The 16,279-nt window shown below is 49.7% G+C and overlaps 7 protein-coding genes across 7 annotated transcripts; 3 read left to right on the top strand and 4 right to left on the bottom strand.

The window, feature by feature from the left end:
- Positions 1-1,907: 1,907 nt before the first annotated feature.
- FMAN_03527 (uncharacterized protein) lies at positions 1,908-3,655 on the bottom strand (the record flags this gene model as incomplete). Its single annotated transcript, XM_041832356.1, has 3 exons — positions 1,908-2,043; positions 2,096-2,166; positions 2,222-3,655. The coding sequence occupies 3 exons, from the start codon at positions 3,653-3,655 to the stop codon at positions 1,908-1,910; spliced, it is 1,641 nt and encodes a 546-aa protein (XP_041682828.1).
- A 1,154-nt stretch (positions 3,656-4,809) lies between these two features.
- On the bottom strand, positions 4,810-6,492 carry FMAN_03526 (uncharacterized protein; the record flags this gene model as incomplete). Its single annotated transcript, XM_041832355.1, has 1 exon — positions 4,810-6,492. One exon carries the CDS (start codon positions 6,490-6,492, stop codon positions 4,810-4,812), a length of 1,683 nt encoding a protein of 560 aa, XP_041682827.1.
- Positions 6,493-7,252: 760 nt separating this feature from the next.
- Positions 7,253-8,108, top strand: FMAN_03525 (uncharacterized protein; the record flags this gene model as incomplete). Its single annotated transcript, XM_041832354.1, has 2 exons — positions 7,253-7,348; positions 7,398-8,108. 2 exons carry the CDS (start codon positions 7,253-7,255, stop codon positions 8,106-8,108), a joined length of 807 nt encoding a protein of 268 aa, XP_041682826.1.
- A 169-nt stretch (positions 8,109-8,277) lies between these two features.
- On the bottom strand, positions 8,278-10,062 carry FMAN_03524 (uncharacterized protein; the record flags this gene model as incomplete). Its single annotated transcript, XM_041832353.1, has 1 exon — positions 8,278-10,062. One exon carries the CDS (start codon positions 10,060-10,062, stop codon positions 8,278-8,280), a length of 1,785 nt encoding a protein of 594 aa, XP_041682825.1.
- A 1,043-nt stretch (positions 10,063-11,105) lies between these two features.
- Positions 11,106-11,665, bottom strand: FMAN_03523 (uncharacterized protein; the record flags this gene model as incomplete). Its single annotated transcript, XM_041832351.1, has 2 exons — positions 11,106-11,456; positions 11,552-11,665. The coding sequence occupies 2 exons, from the start codon at positions 11,663-11,665 to the stop codon at positions 11,106-11,108; spliced, it is 465 nt and encodes a 154-aa protein (XP_041682824.1).
- An 833-nt stretch (positions 11,666-12,498) lies between these two features.
- Positions 12,499-14,187, top strand: FMAN_03522 (uncharacterized protein; the record flags this gene model as incomplete). The annotated part of the gene is made up of 5 exons (XM_041832350.1): positions 12,499-12,978; positions 13,027-13,129; positions 13,182-13,460; positions 13,515-14,011; positions 14,065-14,187. 5 exons carry the CDS (start codon positions 12,499-12,501, stop codon positions 14,185-14,187), a joined length of 1,482 nt encoding a protein of 493 aa, XP_041682823.1.
- A 942-nt stretch (positions 14,188-15,129) lies between these two features.
- FMAN_03521 (uncharacterized protein) lies at positions 15,130-16,143 on the top strand (the record flags this gene model as incomplete). The annotated part of the gene is made up of 1 exon (XM_041832349.1): positions 15,130-16,143. One exon carries the CDS (start codon positions 15,130-15,132, stop codon positions 16,141-16,143), a length of 1,014 nt encoding a protein of 337 aa, XP_041682822.1.
- Between the last annotated feature and the right edge of the window lie 136 nt (positions 16,144-16,279).

Genomic DNA, 16,279 nt, shown 5'->3' with positions numbered 1-16,279 from the left:
CGCTCTGCTCACGAGTCATTGATGGGCTGAATGAGCAGCTCGCGAGCACGATGAGATGTTATTACCCGTGTAAGTCGCTCGGCTGCGCAACAAAGTATATGAGCAGGAGGAGTTGCTCATGTATCTGCCAGACTTGCTCGTTGTTGGTCCGTGAGCAGCTGGTGAAATAAGAGCAGCCACACGAGCGGCTCATGAGCATGGTGAGATGCAGCCCTGTATGAGAGACAGATAGCGTAAAAGAAAAAGGCACATGAGCAGGGAGAGCAGCTCACAGGTTTCAGACTTTGCTCGTTATTTGTTTGGCGTCAGCTGATGGGCCAAGGGGGGTAAAACGAGCAGGTCGCGGACACAATACGTGGTAATGGGTATGTATGACAGGCCTTTGTGAGCTCAGTTTACAATTGAGCAAGGAACCTGTCGTGGATTGCTCAAGCACCGCTCGTGAGTTGCTCATGGTGATGGACGACGGGAGCGTTGCGCGACTGAGCAACCTACAATTGATCTTTGAGTAAATCGAGCTTCTAGGACATTGTATAAATATCTTCTGAACAACAGTAGATGTCGGATTGTTCCCAAACAAACTTATCGAACACCACATTGTCATTCGAAACGATCTCCCACCTACCTTCAATCATGCCTCAAGAAGCTGGTTCTCAGCCTCACACTCACCATAACGGTAAGCTAACACAGCCAATCGAGTGCCCATGAGACGGTTCGCTTACATTATCTGAAGGAAATTCGTCAGTTGCGCTTCAAACCTGGCTGGCGGAGTCAAAACACACTGGGCCTTGGTCACCCTTGCATGCACCAACACAACCAACGGGGACTCGGCCGAGCCACTCAGCTGAGACCCCCAGGTTGTAACGGCCAATGGCCAACTGGAGCGCCACAACACAATTGTGTTATCGCATCGAGCTTGAGAAACAAGGCAGTCGAAGTGGCGTCGGGCGTGTCGCAGAGGTTGATCGAAGAGGGCTACATCAACTGCCAATTAGACCAGTTGAAGGAAGTTATTGGTTAGAACTTATTCATAGGGGGAGGTTAATAGAGAACTGTCATCGTTTGGGGTTTAATGAAGTATCGTTGCTGGTTGTTTATATGTTATCTGGAAGCTGGGAAGATCCGCCCGAACCAACAAGAATACCACCGCAACGGTAAGTCACTTCTGTTCAGCATATCAGACTTGGTTCACCAACTAATTCCGCCAGCCATGCATCACTGCTTAGACCAGCCAAGACGGGCAGAGCTCTGGTCACCTATGCAAGTGCAGACATATCCGACCAAAACTCGAGAGGCTTAAATGCCTAGACTTTGAGCCGCTGTAGGCGCTGCGACAGTGCGTACCCTACATATTGCTGGAAGTCTCATGGGCATTGGTAGACCACTGCACTGATTGACATTCTTGGAAACTACCGCTGATAGCAGAATCGGCTAAGCCCGTCGAAACAAGTAGAGCCTTGGCTTAGTCGCTCGTGCAGGCGGAACCACCTAAGCCGGGACGAAGAAGAACCCATGCAAGGGCCCCATGGCAATTTCCTGGGGGTTCGAAAAACACAAGGGTCCGATATTAGGCTTGTTTATAGTTGGAAGCTTCGCTGGGATCAGTCGGCAGAGGCGCATGTTGAGATTCCGTGGCGATGTCCATCGCCCGCCGAGGTCATTCACGGATGTAGATTCACAATAAATGTATTTAGTTAAAATCCCAATCGTCTATCATCCAGTTTTCCCAGCCATCCCAAACAAATATCCTCCGTTTTTATCCCATTAAACCATCAACATACACATCTAAACTCTCTATTGAGTTCTTGGGCCACTGTTTGCCCGTCACTGTAGGTAGTCATTTATACTTTTGGCCCTGCGAGTCTTACCCCAAGTTCATCACTCCTGTTGGCTTCGTGATTGTATCTTCACACCTTTATGGTCTTGGAGCCTCCGCTCCCTTTCGGTTTTTTGTGCTTAGCCGTATGTTTGTTCTCGATATGTCTTCGCAGGTTGCCCTTATACTTGTCCCTGTGAGGACAGTGTGGGCATAACAATGGTTTCCTAGAGAATTGTCAGCCAGCCACTCATCAGCTAGACCAGCATGTCGACGTACTCCTTGTCACCCGAAAAGCCCTGAATCCATGTGCAGAACTCTTGACGGTCTCCTTCGGTGTCTAATAGCAACTATGGCCAGCCAAATCAGTTTCGCTGTCTTGTTTTCGGTATGAATCTCACTTACGTCTACCAGTTTTGCCATATAAAGCTTTGTATCTTCGACACTTTGAAGAAACCCCCATCTGATGTAAGCTTCAGCAACAGCGACAATGCCACACGACTCTGTATTGCGAGTGTGCTCCACAGATCGCAGTTGTTGGATATATGATGATGTCTGTTTGCACTCCATCCAGGCTGGTGTTTTTTGATGCCATGAGCGACGCGATTTGTGGTCTTTTGACACTATACCGGAGCCGGCGAGCCGGTGCCAAAAGTTACAGTTGTCGCGGATATAATCTCTGACAACCTTGAATGTAGGTGTCTCTTGTAGGGCGCTGGCGCAAGATGTTGTTTCCGGCAGGGCTGTATCACTCGATTCCTGGGCGTAATTGGTGATGACCTTGGTATAGCCAGCTGATTGACCTGTTGAGTCTCTGAATGCTGCCCAGTTCAGCCCTTCCGTTATGTCGAAGGTCTGCGATAGAATGGAGCCCGAGTCTGACCAGGCCCGATAGTCAGGGTATGGCTCGTTGCTTGGTGCATGCAAGAGAAAGGCATCATTCAGTAGGTCCGTCAAGCTTTGAGTATTCCGGCTGACGGCTGTGGAGGTGTTTGTCGTGCCATTAATGACTTGCTCGTTATCTTGCCATGTATCCTGAAGCGGGATGAAGCCTTTTCCCATGATTCTGGAGAGTTCCTGACCTTGCTGGTCGCCGTCAAATGGCTGTGTGCTGCTAAAACCAGGAGCAAGTGGTGGTATTGCGCTTTGGTAGGGGATAGAAGACACAGGAGACGCGCTACCACTGTGGCCGTGAGTGCTTGCAGATCGAGCCAATGGCTGAAAATGGACTGTATTAATTGCTTCTGGCCACATCTGCACGGCCAGAGCATCAAAGGCCTGTCGCTCGTCCTCTTCCTTGATTGCATCACGCCATGACCGGAGACCGGCTGTTATATCGATCTGGTTGGCTCTATTTCGAGCACAGAAAAGACGAGCAATAACATATGACAAGCTACAAAAGGCAAATATCGCGACCAAGTCGTCGTGTCTCTGGTCAAGGGCGGTATGGCGGAAAGTAAACACCCCTTCATAGCAAAGGCCTTGAGCATCATGGTAGCTCTTGCGTAGGTTATCAATTGCCGGTGTATTTAGAACATGGGAAACATCGACGAAATGATCCCAGAGAATCTGCATTCCGTCTCGGATTGTTCGAATAGAGGACCATGCGGCGTTTCGGGCTAGGATGCATTCGTGGTTCGTGGAAGATGGTGCGCTGGACGTGTCGGTCTCCGGGCCCGGGTGAGTTTCGCAAGTATTGCAGATAACGTCTAGCTTAGCAGCAAGACTATTTTGAAAACAGTCCTCTGAAGTTCTCTTAAGGACCGGAGGATCTGTCGCGTCGAGGTAAATGAGACCCGCAAAGAGCCCGTCAACCTCCACAAGAGCTTCGTCTATCATCCTCGTGGGGGCGAAGGACAGAAGGTTTGTGTTAACAAGAAGAAGAGAGGGATGGAGGTGCCAGGACAACAGAATGGTTCGCCCGGTGCCTTAATTTATCTACTTGCTCCTTTCTTCTTGCATCCACTTATTCACCCACTGTGCTTCAACACTGGGCTCATCACGGAACCCCATCCAGAACAACATCTCCCCCAGAAAGAATCTAGGTTGATCCATGTAAAGGATGAACAACAAGTAAGATCTACTAGGGCTCCCGGTTCCCGGCAGGCTCTTAGCCATGCTCGCTTGAGAGAGCGGGGGCGATTCTATTGGTTGTCGGGTTAGGATTTTTGGACCTCCTTGGCTTCATCCCAGTCCATCAATGCTGAAGTGGTCGGCTCTGTAGTTCGTGTCATGAGGTTAAAAAGCAAAGCTCGCCCGTTGTTGGCACACTAAGAAATTAGTGCATCTCGGGCGTATCAAAAACCCATCACTGATAGATCAATGATAATCGTTGATCGTATCGCGATTAAACGGCGTCAATGACCCTATGGATCATTGATAGTATTTAAAGTCCATCCGTGCCGTAGGTACCTTGACTCAAGATTAGAATATCATATTGCATGCCATTGCTTCACTATATATCACTGTTTAACCCAAGTTATATCCTGTTAAATGTCACCACAGATCTCCCAAATGGCGAAGCCGGTCTCTGGGCACGAGAAATCGAACAAGCGGGGTGAGTCTACCCCTTGATAAGGCAGACCCAGTAACTTGGCTGACAGCCTGGTGCAGCATCCCCAATGCTATGTGCCTGGTTGATGGAGCCGCGACACGCCGACGTCTGGTCACCAGAGCGTGCAAACTCACCAACCAACCGGAAGCACGACCAGAACGCGAACCGTGTCCCGAAATTATGATATCCACTTGGTCTCTGTGTTGGTCAACCGTGAATTTTTGTTGAGTAGGAAACAGAACAAGTCAGAGCTTTGTATGCTTGTTTTGAGGCCCTCCTGGTCCCGGCATTGAGCAAGGAAGCATTACGCGCTGACAGGGATGGGGCTCGTAAGATAGACTGGATGGGACTAGATGGCATTGGGGTTCCGAATGTTATTGCTGAGCCTCTATTGGACAGCCGAGTGTTAATATTACTTGGCTTGTATCTTCTCTGACCGTCAACTAGCCATGCGTCTCAGTGGATGAGCCTCCGTGTTGAACACCCACTCATCCAAACTAATAACTTCCTCATCCTCAAAGATCAGATAAAAATACTTCAACGTCTCAGCCATCCAAAAACTCTCCATGTAATCTTTATGCTTGATCTCTTCAGCCCCAACATCCTCCACCGCCGCGAACGCGTTATCCGTCTCAGTAGCAGCGCGGATCGCAGTCCACATGTTCCACGCAATGTCCCGAAGGTCTTCTTTACCAGTGATACGGTAAAGATAAAAGATACTCTCAATAGTCTCAGGTCGAAGGAGGTACGATGCCTCTCTTGCGCGGAAGCCGAGAGGCTCTTTCTTATACTTTGGTTCAAAAGCGCAGGGCTCAAGGGTTGGACAGCGTTCGACTTGGACGATTTCCGGCATGAGACCGGAAGGATATGCGGCGTAGGCTTTTGCGCAGCCACGAGCGAGCTTCTCGCCAATAACAACGTGGTCATCTCGTCCCAAAGCTCTGCCGCCGAGGGCGTACATGCCTCCCGCGAAGCAGGTTAAATGCTCCACGCCTGTACTCAATCGCGACTCCTTGACTCGCGGGGGGAACGATGCTTCGCCCAGCATAAGAACGTCATCTTGATCGGGAAGCATCGGTCGGAACATCAGGTGCTTAATTCCAGCATCGGCAGCAGCGAGATACATCTTCCCATACTTGGGCTCAAGGCCCTGTAAGAGGACGTATTCCTTGATGAGGTACTCATAAAGTGAGTCACCGTTAGCGCCCATGCCAAACGTGTCGTCGGTAATCTTGAAGCCGTCCTCAGCATTTATCTGAAGAGGCCATAATCCTGGAATGGCCGTCTCGTTCTGTGTTCGCTCAAATGCTTTGGTGATCCAGTCAATGGCGTCGTAGTATTTAGGGTTGCCGGTCTGTTGCGACAAGCGCGTGAACTCCATGCTCATACTACCCAAACTAGCAGCGCTCTGTCGTGGTTCTGGATGGCCCAAACCCTCCTTGAGGGTCTTGAATATGATCGTGTGAGGTGGCATATGCTCCGGATTGTCGAAGGTGCCGTACAAAAGATCTCCCAGCTCAATTGCCTTGGCCAGCAAGGCGCTCTCTCCACTGAGTTCATAAGCTGACAGTAAACCACCAAGATGTCGAATTGTAGTCTCAAAAACGTTGAATCCATCGGCGGTCGGAATATCCCAGTCCATGCGAGTCACAAAGTCAACAGCTCTGTAGAATTCCCGCTTCATACCCATGATCCACAACGTGTCGAGATTGTCGCAGATGGTGGCAGCCCACCCACCAAAAGTATCACGACCCTCCAAGCTCAAAGGTTTCAATTCATCGCTTCCCCAAGCATACTTCTCATAAGACCTCCAAGTCTTTTTAAATGCTTGCTTGATGTCTTTTCGTCGTTGATCCGCGGTCTCAAGTTCACGTTTCCTCAATTCGGGATTGGAGAAGTCGTGCTGAATACGTGGTAAATTGACTGGTGATCCTCGCGGAGGTTTGGCCATGCTACTAATGGTCAATGGATACCGGAGGGTGTGTTTACCCCAGTCATAGCTGCTGGGGATGAATTGAATGCTGGGGCCTGATATTTCGCTGAAAAGGCAGTAGAATACGAGTAATGCGATGAAGAGCGATAACAATGCCCTGGACGGGGTGAATGGCAGACCCACGCCCATTTTCGATGAAGTATAGCACTCAAAAAAATACAGAAATAAGAAAAAATAAGGATTGATACTGTGTCGATTCAAGTCACCATTGGAACAGCAAAGAGCGTCGAGAATACTACCTGAACTCAATGCCGACCGTGAGAAAGATGAACAGGTAAGAACAGTTGGGGTCAGCTAAGATCTTATAACAACTAAAGGGATCGGGAACAAGGATTCGAGACAAGGAATAAAACATTCGCTCCACTTGCTGACACGCAAGCTTTAAGCTTCTAAGAATAAAACATAATCTGCAGACGCGAGATGCGCAGTCACTCTTACCGTCTTTAGTGTCCAAGTATGACATATCAGGTGGAGGAAGGGATATGCACGGCCTGTTTCTCGTATCCCTCACTGAGAAAAGGGCGATTTTCAGGGGTGCATGCCCTGAAAGCCAAAAGCCAAAAGTCAAAGCTGCTGACGGGCTGAAACCCCTGATTAGCCACCAGCCAAGCTACAATTCATGATACTACGGATAATTGAGACGAAAAAGCTTGGTATGGCATCGCCAAGACCAGACCAAACGTTTTTGAGGTTGGAGCTTTTACCGGATGTGAATCTAGCTTCCGACGATGTTAAGGTTAACTGAACATCAATTGTGGCGGTGCTACCAAGTAAATGTGGCTTTGCTCACCGCCAAAAATCTCAAAAATTCTGCCACTTTTCCAGCTCTGACAAGCGCCGACAATTAATTCTTTTGCATCTCGTCGTACACACAACACAACCAGCCAAAATGTCGTCTATGCGAAATGCCGTGGCGCGACGCCCTCACCGAGAGCGTGCGCAGCCTTTAGAACGTCGAAGACTCGGTCTTCTCGAGAAGCACAAGGTTTGTAGACCTCCCAATACCCCACCGGAGCAGCTTTTGACCATTGCAGGATTACTCGCTTCGAGCCAAGGACTTCAACAAGAAGAAGGCGCAGCTCAAGAACCTCAAAGACAAGGCGGCCGAGCGAAACGAGGATGAGTTTTACTTTGGTATGATGTCCCGAAAGGGACCAGGCTCCAGGATCCAAGATGGCAAGCGATGGAGCGGAACGGTTGAGGGCGATCGAGGAAACAAGGCGATGGACGTTGAGACCGTGCGACTTTTGAAGACGCAGGATATTGGATACATTCGAACGATGCGACAGGTTGTTGCGAAGGAGGTAGCAAGACTGGAAGAGCAGGTTGTTCTCACACGAGGTTTCGACAAGCTCGACGAGGATGAGGACGATGAAGACGAGGGCAGCGACTCCGAATTCGACTTTGCAACCGCTCCGTCAAGACCCAAGGCACCCCGAAAGATTGTATTCATGGACGACGAAGAACAGCGCGAGGAAACAATACTGGATCTCGAGGACGAAGAGGATGCCGACAAGACATTTGAAGGATTCGACGACGATAAGAAGAAAGAGGAAGATTTCGAGCGCGCAAAGGCCCTCCGCCGCCTTCGTCGCCAATTGGAGAATGCACGAAAGAAGCTCAAAGTCTTGACAGACGCAGAGGGCGAACTAGAGATCCAGCGCGCAAAGATGGCAAAGACAGCGACGTCGGGAGGAACTACACGCAAAGGAAAGAAGATCATGGTGCGGACACGGAAGCGATAAACATCAAAGGAATCAATATTCATCTGGGCCTTTCTTTGTCATTCGTGTTCAGTTCGTTACGGCTCGCTAGCTAATAGATACCCTTCAAAACACCATGGGTTTATGATACAGAAAAAGAAATAGCCGCGCTCGAATTAAAATAAATGTCCGTATCATGCCCGTGTCCTCATTAATACTTTGATCCTACACACTTGTAACAACCCTTGAATGCGAAACCGACGCATTTGAAGCTTATCGTCAATATCCAGATGAAGCACGCAAACAGGCCCTTTACGATCTTGACGATGACGCGGATCAGGAAGGGTAGTTTATCTTCCTTTTCTCGCGGTTTGCTTTTACCCAAACTCTCATTCTGGCTCTCAACGTCAATCTCGAACGACTCCATGTGGCGCTTCTTTCTCTCATCGCGTTTGCCGATCTTACTCAGGCGCTTTTCCTGCTTGGCTGTAAGGATGAGAGGGGGCGGTGGTTCAAAGACTTCCATCGCGGGCATGTTCTTCTCATCGGCTGATGCGACGAGAAGAAGAGCTGTGACGGCGACGTCGACGATGAAGTAGGACTCTATCTTTGCGGCGATGCCAGTGTCGATCTCGAGCCAGCCGCCGCCTGTGCCGTCGCGCGTGAGTTTGGCGAGATGTTGTGGTGATTCGTTGTGCTCGAGGGTGTATTCTACCCGTGACCAAGATGGTGAGCGCTCGATTGTAACGCAGAAGGGTGTTGCGAGGGAGGGATGCACGAGGAAGTGGTGCGAGCTGTCTTCGTCCCAGACGAGACGGGCGCATTCGCGCTCTGCTAGCATGACGGATTGAGGATCTTGAGCACGCTCGATGGCCATTTTCGTAGCGGGCGTTGGCATGAGAAGAGCGACGAGGCCATCGTTTGGAGGATGACGACGGGATTCTTCCTCGAGGGTCGTGGTGAGCGCTTCTTGCCAGTGTTTTGTATCGGTGACTTTTGTACCAGAGGAATTACTGTTGTGCCCGACAACCCCGCTAATGATACTGCTTGCTGAGGAGCTAGCTTCAGGCTTCGGGGCTTTGTATGGTTTGTTGGGATCATGTCGTGTGAGAGTGACGTATGCTGAAGCAGACGTTGGATCTATTCGGAGGTTGTAGAATGGCTGTGAGGTGGATGAGAGGCTGTACACGGGGGCGTCTTTCTCTTGAGCTAGCTTCATGCAGTAGACTCTACCCTCTGACGGCGAAGCTTGCCATCCGTTTGCGACTTTCCAGTAGTTCTTGAGCTGTTCGTTCGAACTAACCGTTGGAATCAACGGTGGTTCTTGTTGTTGGACATTGCGATGTGGCCATGATGATTGAGCTGATTGAACGCTCATGGGACTTATGACTGGACTCCGAATGGGGTTTCGAGGGGCTGATCCGGCTGGTGTTTCGTGGTATGTCTGACGACTTATGACAGCTCTCGGCATCTGAGTTGGTTGGATCTCTGTGGGGACATAGTTCTGTTGTCCGAGTGGTACCTCTGGGTTATAAGCCGGGAAGATGGATCGTAAGGGCTGCGCAGTAGTTTCACCGCCGAGGGGTGGTTTTGCGATTGAACTTCGTGATCGATCACTGCTACTTCTAACAAGGGTATTACCCTGCGCAAAGCCAGTATCAGAACGTCCAGGGATTTGCACTGTCGGTCTAGGTCGCTGAACCTTTACAGGCTTGGGCGGTTCACTCTGCACCGGCTCGAATTCAATGGGCGTGTGAGCTCTATTCTGAGGAGTCTGTCGTCCATTTCTCGGCGACGCCGGTCTTGACTCTGGAGACATTGCCTGTGGTGTTGCGGCGTTTGGTGTAGGTGCTCGTCTGTCACTGGGCGTTGGAGCTCTCCTCTCGCGAGATTCAGAACGGCGAGGTTTTGGCGTTTGGTTCCGTGATACAGGCGGTGGTTTCGATGAGTTGGGACTCGGGAATAGAGAGAACCCGCCTGGGGTTGGAGTCGACATTCTTCTGTATCAAACAGTATATACTTCTTCCCAGAAGAGCAGGGGTATCAATGGAGGGGAGGTCTAGGCTAGCAAGACGATAAAAAATGCCGATTATGCTGCTATCGCTTCATGGTCAAAACAAATTGTCAAACAGATCGATATTCAACATGAACAACAGCAAGAATTCCCCAGAATGGAAAGCATGTTGGTTGACATTATATTCTCCATGCATCGCACATTTTAAGCGCTCGCATCTTGGGACTAACACGGTTAAAAATAGCATCATGGAGATGGACCAATTGGCGGGGATGTCACACTGCAGCAGGGACCTAAGCGCCCTGGAGGCGCGACTCTCGAGAGGGGAAACTGCAGCGTCATTGGTCGGGGCCAAAAGATTTGGGTTGGGCGGGGAGTGTTTTTACTGGTCTCTGCGCGGGTGATTTGTGTGATATTGTGCGGGGAGTATAAGTCGGTAATGAGCTGAGGAGGGATTGAGCCTATGAAGATGATGTTAGGGATCATGGATTCTGGAAGAGATTTTGAGGGGCTGGAGATATAGGCTTCCCCTCTAAGTTAGAGGCCTTATTTCCGTTTGACCGTCTGTGGCCTTGAAACATCATGTTCACCGCTTGATGCACGCAACCCTCTGTTACAGTTACATACATGAACTGCCGATTCCACCACTGAAGACTCTGTTTATGTTTGAGGGAGAAACAGATGCTGATGAATGTTTGATAAGCACGCCGGCGGCAATTGTCACAATCCGTCGGCTGGGTTGAGTAGTCTCTATGACGATCATGGGCACGAGGCTGTTTGGGCATCAGTCGACAAGCATCGATGCATGCTCTTAAACATTCTCGGCGTTGGTTCTCACCCTGTTGGACTCGGGCGGTTGCATATGCTTATCGAGTTGAACTGACTCTTTCGGAATGCCGTCTCGGCATTGATCCTGATCATAGTAGTACATTGTCTTGTCCTATCCTCACATCACCTTTTATTCTTACAACCCCCCAGCGTAGATGTCCAATACCTCAAAACGCCACAGATGCAACAATTCATTATCATTGTCCCTCGCCCCTCGGCCTATCCTTCGCCGTAAGTCCGTGTATCCTCTCCCCCCTCTGCTCCATCTCCTTCTGTCTCGACAGCCGCACGTGCTCCGGCAGTCCCCACCACTCCCGCATAAACTCCTCCTGGGCCTGTGCGACTCTGGCTTTTCGCTCGCGTTCGCGCTGGCGCTCTATTCGTAGGGCGAACCACTCCTCGCGTGCCTCGTCGTGTGCGGATTGTGTGGCGTGGAGCTTCATGCAGCTGTTCATGGAGCGGTGTTCGGCGCGGCAGGCGAAGGAGACGGTGAATGTGCGGCCGAGGGCGCATGCGGCGAATGCTGGGGGGTTGTTAGTGGTCATGACCTGATGTTGAGGTTGTAGTTTGGGGGTGAAATTGGTGGGATCGTGGTGGTGGAGGAGGACGTGCCTTTGATCTCGTCGGCGCATTCTTTTCGGACTTTTTGGTAGAAGATGTCTCGGACTTGTGCTTCTTGTGATGCTGAGAGAGGTAGAGGGTTGCGAGAGGGGACTCCGAGCTTCTCCTCTGGCACCGGGGGGTTCTGGACGGCCATTGCGGCCATGGGACGAGCGCGCGAGGCTCGGAGTCGTAGGTATCGTAGAGAGAGTGCCCCGGGGAGTTCGGGAGGAGGTGGACGTGTCGTCGGGGGGTTCGTGGCGGATCGTTGATGGCGGTTGAAGCTATATCGGACGAGAAGCTTGCGGGATCTTGAGAGGTGAGCCCATGAGCAAATGGCAGAATTGTGACCGCCTTCCACTTTTGGGTTTATCGGAAGATGGATTGCACCATGGGCCATAAGACTTCAACAGAAGACGTCACCAACTTCATAGTGTTTCTGCGGTTCGGATAGGTAATTGGGAGATATGCCGTCGTCTCTGTTGAATATCATCAAGTTCATCGGCGAGAGCGATAGTCGCCATGTAAGTATCGCTATGACCTACCAACAGGTCTCCGAAGCACAAAGTGTCAGCGTGAACGCCCTCACTGCCTCAGGCGACACAGTAAATTGCATTCAATGGGACCTGGCCATTCGGTTTCTGTTTTTTGAGATTGTGTTGGAAACTCTCCAGGCATCTCTAGGCAGCATCGCTGGCTTATTGGTGCTGTCTCGGCTGGTGCGACCTCAAGTAACCAGGGCTTACTTAGATCATCATTGTTGTTGCACCAACATTGCGAGTTTGCGTGAGTATCACCGTGAATTTTAAAAAAGCTTGTATATGTTTTCTAGCTATCGTTTGTAAACAATGTTACTGTAATGTCAAGATATGAGTTGAGCAGTGGTATATAATGACTCTTCCTCTCCTCAGGCATTACTCCCATCTTCACAAGTTCATCACATCAGCTTTTCGCAACTGATCGTGACCTACCTCAAGTCCTTAAATTAACATGGAATCCCCCTTCACAACTTCTGAGTCCATTGGGGAGTCTTCTCCCCTCGATGGCCTCCTCTCTGCTGTGTCCTCCGCCTTAGACAAGCGCGCGGGCAAAGACATCTTTGCCATCGGAGGCAGCGTTGGCGACGATGATGACTCTTCTAGTGCAGGTATATCCGTTACCATCCGTTGGGATACTAAGGACCAGGGACATAGTCGCACTCTCAAGCTGCCCCTCGGCGACAATCCTGTTGCTCAAGATGGCTTTGACACCCTGTTGGCTGATTGCCAACCGGCAACCTTCGGCATCGGTAGCCAAGAGGTTCTCGATGAAGAGTACAGAAAGGCTGGTAAGATGAACACCGAAGACTTCTGTACCAACTTCAACCCTTACGAACACGGAATCGTCGATACTATCAATCAGGTCCTAGCCCAAGCGAGTGTTACCGATGCCCGAGGCCTTGGTGTCAAGGCCGAGCTTTACAAACTCAACGTAAGCCTAATGCGATTGAACCAGAGTACCATTGCTGAGATTCTCTAGGTGTATTCGGGACCTTCTGGCAAGTTCAAGCCTCATGTTGACACTCCGCGATCTAATCGCCAGATGGGCTCGCTTGTCGTCAGTCTTCCTGTCGAGCACAAAGGTATGGTGCATAAGCCTGCGACTCTCATTCATTGACACTTACAGGATTCTAGGGGGGCAGCTTGCGGTTAGGCACGGCGGTCGTGAGATTGTCTTTGACTGGGCACCAAAAAGCGAAGACGCCATTCAGTGGGCGGCATTCTTTTCTGACTGCGAGCATGAAGTTCTGCAAGTCACTGAAGGGCATCGTGTCACATTGACGTACAATCTCTTTTGGACCAACTACGGCCCAGCTTCGATGTCAGGTAATCTTCAGGCTTTGGACCAAGAGTCTCTTCATTTCTTCAGTGCGCTCGAGAAGCTACTTGAGAATAAGCATCTCATGAAGGAAGGTGAGCTCTCATTTAGACCCTCCACATTTATTCGCTTACTGATACCGAATTTAGGTCTCGTCGGATTCTCTTGCACTCATGCATATCCTCATACCTCCAAATCATCCACCAACAACCTGCACCACATGCTCAAAGGCATCGACATGGTAGTCTACCAAGCCCTGAAGCGCATCCTCGGCACAGCCGAAGTCGCCGCATTGGTAGACGATGAGGAATACAGACAAGACCAGCAAGAGTCGATACCAGAAAGGATTGAATGGAAGAAAAGACACTGGTTGAAGTACAAACCAGACCAGCCAGAGCCCCAAATCACAGAGGCAGAGCAGGACATCTTGGACAATAAGCTCGCGATCGGTTCTGCTCCGAAACCTGCAGTTGTCTTTAGGCACAACTACGAGGATAGACTCGACCCAGCGGCCGTTGGATCACAATCGCAAGATCTATGGAGCCTTGAGACCCATGGGCAATGGTATCCCCGAAGAGATATCACGTGGTTGAATGGCCCGCCCGGGGAGGAGGTTTCTAAAGAACTTGCTGTTGCTTTCATCGCTGTGAGTACGAAAAGTCTTTTTATCATGGCAGACACGCTAACATGGGTATGCAGTACGGGAATGAGCCTGGTATTGACGCTTACTATACTTCGGCTGTCATTGTCGCAAACATGAATGGGTCTTCAAAGTCAGACGCAGGCACTGAGAGTGGAAGCGTGAGCGATGCAGAGGATTAGCTTTGGGACCAGCAACCTTATCTGGTCTTCTACTGAGCAGAGCCTCACGAGTGTTTGAGAAGTAAAGCTTATTATCTTAGTTTTCCTGTTGTGTTGTGCCTGATACAATAGGCTCTTGCTCAGTCAAATCTTCAAATGTCTGCATTTGTGACTTGACGTGCACCAGCCCTTAGGAGCAAGAATACTTGGGAACCTGATCCTAAATGATAGAAAGACTTAGGTAATTTAGCCTAAGTTTAGGATAAGTTTAGGATAACTTTTACTAAGTTTATTTTGACAACTTAACAAAGGTTTTTGAGTTGGTGTTTAAAGAAAGCAGATCCATGTGGTTGGTATGCTGCACGTTTCTTATACTTTGGCATCGCTTCGCGTGACGACTGATCTTGCCACCAACTGATATTGTCAAGAACTCAATAATTTCTCTTCGTATACTGTCTCCATTTCTCCTCAGATGCCCTCTTTGTGAAGCTTAGTAATTCCGTCATCCTGTCTGGGAGATATAGTACTTTAGAGTGTTCAATGTTTGGTCAAGAACAGTCGTCTCAGCTCTTTGTGTTATGTTGTGCTCCTGTACAGCAATCATACGTGGGTACATAAAGCTTTAGGGTTCTTCCATTCCATGTGACTTGAAGAAAGTTGGCATCGTGAAGGTTTCGTGCCTGTCGTCAACTCTAGACTCTCAGACAAGGAGCTCCTCCAACCAAACAGCACGACTTTGAGGAACTGGCTTTCATTTTTACAAAGTTTCTGTTTACATGAAAGTAAATAGATTCACGCGCACTCATAACTAAGTTTTGTTTCTCGCTATAAATATCCTCGCATTGTCCACTCTGTACACATATAAACTTGACCTTCTGAGCATCACGATTCTCGTAACCACGATTATCAGTTCAAACTTCCGCCTACGAACAATCATCACGCTGTTTCAAATCACGATCAGAAATGTTAAGTACTGAGAAATTAGACGACTCGTGGGACCATTCATGGTTCAAGCGCCCGGAACTCTTCGTGCCTCAGTGGGTGATGGGATACGCCATAGAGTCGCAACGTCTATCGCGCTGGTCTTGGATTCAGCACGAACAGCTCAGGACATGGAAGTATACAGAAGACTCTAGCTTCCAAATTGTGTCTATCGACGTCGCAGACATTGTGGTGAGGGAGGGTGAAGTCCATGGCTTCCAGATTGGCATCTCGATCCTTGATACCGACCGTCTTGGAGATGCATTGGCGAAGCCCCCTAACCCTGAGGTCAACCTAGCCGCCAGCGTTTTGGAGTCTCATCATTGGGTCGTTGGGGATAAAGAATACTCTCCCGAATTTGAGAATTTGTTCCAGTTTGGGAGAATGCGGTACGTTCCAATCGATAAATTCGAGGAGCAAATCACGGATATTGTCAAGAACAATTACTTCTTCCTCATTACCAACGGACCAGATAAAAGTCTCTCGTTCTTGAGAAGCTTCGGGGTGCATTTCGAAGCTATCGGCACTATCGACACTGAGCAGGCTGCGCAGGAAGTGCTCCGTGTCCCCTCTGATGAAGTGGTAGGCAAAGGCGAGCTGATTCAGAAAATTGGAATCCTATGCCGAGATCCTCATTTGCCTGGAAACGCAGCACATTTCACTCTTCGTATCCTTCTCATGCTTATTCATGGAGACATTGAGCGACATCTTCATCGATATGGTGTCCCGATGGATCACTGGTCGCTGCTTTTGCGGAGGATTGTGGGCTCACCACCCAAGAAGCGAAAGTTGAGACGTACGAGTACGTCTCCCCCAGAAGATTCCCCAGAGCAAAGTAGCAACTCCTCGATTACCGCTTCTTCTTCTCCGTTGTTGTCTCCGCCTTCCACACTAGTGGGCAGCGAGCTAGTCGAGATTCAGGACTCCCTTGCTTTGCTGGAAGACGGCCTCGGGGAGCAAGAAAACACCGGACCTCGATATAGGGTGTTAAAATAAACTCAGCAAAAGGTATCCTAAGCTTAGGCTAAACTTAGGCTGGTTTACCTAAATCTGTTTGTCATTTAGGACTAAGGTCCTGAGTTTTCTTTCCTCCCCTAGGACGGCTCATGTTAGGCTGCTACACTTGCATGAG

This window comes from Fusarium mangiferae (assembly GCF_900044065.1).
Source record: "Fusarium mangiferae strain MRC7560 genome assembly, contig: FMAN_scaffold006, whole genome shotgun sequence".
Taxonomy (NCBI): Eukaryota; Fungi; Ascomycota; class Sordariomycetes; order Hypocreales; family Nectriaceae; genus Fusarium; species Fusarium mangiferae.
The sequence above is the reverse complement of the archived record's forward strand: the minus strand, read 5'-3'. Positions and strand labels throughout refer to the sequence as shown.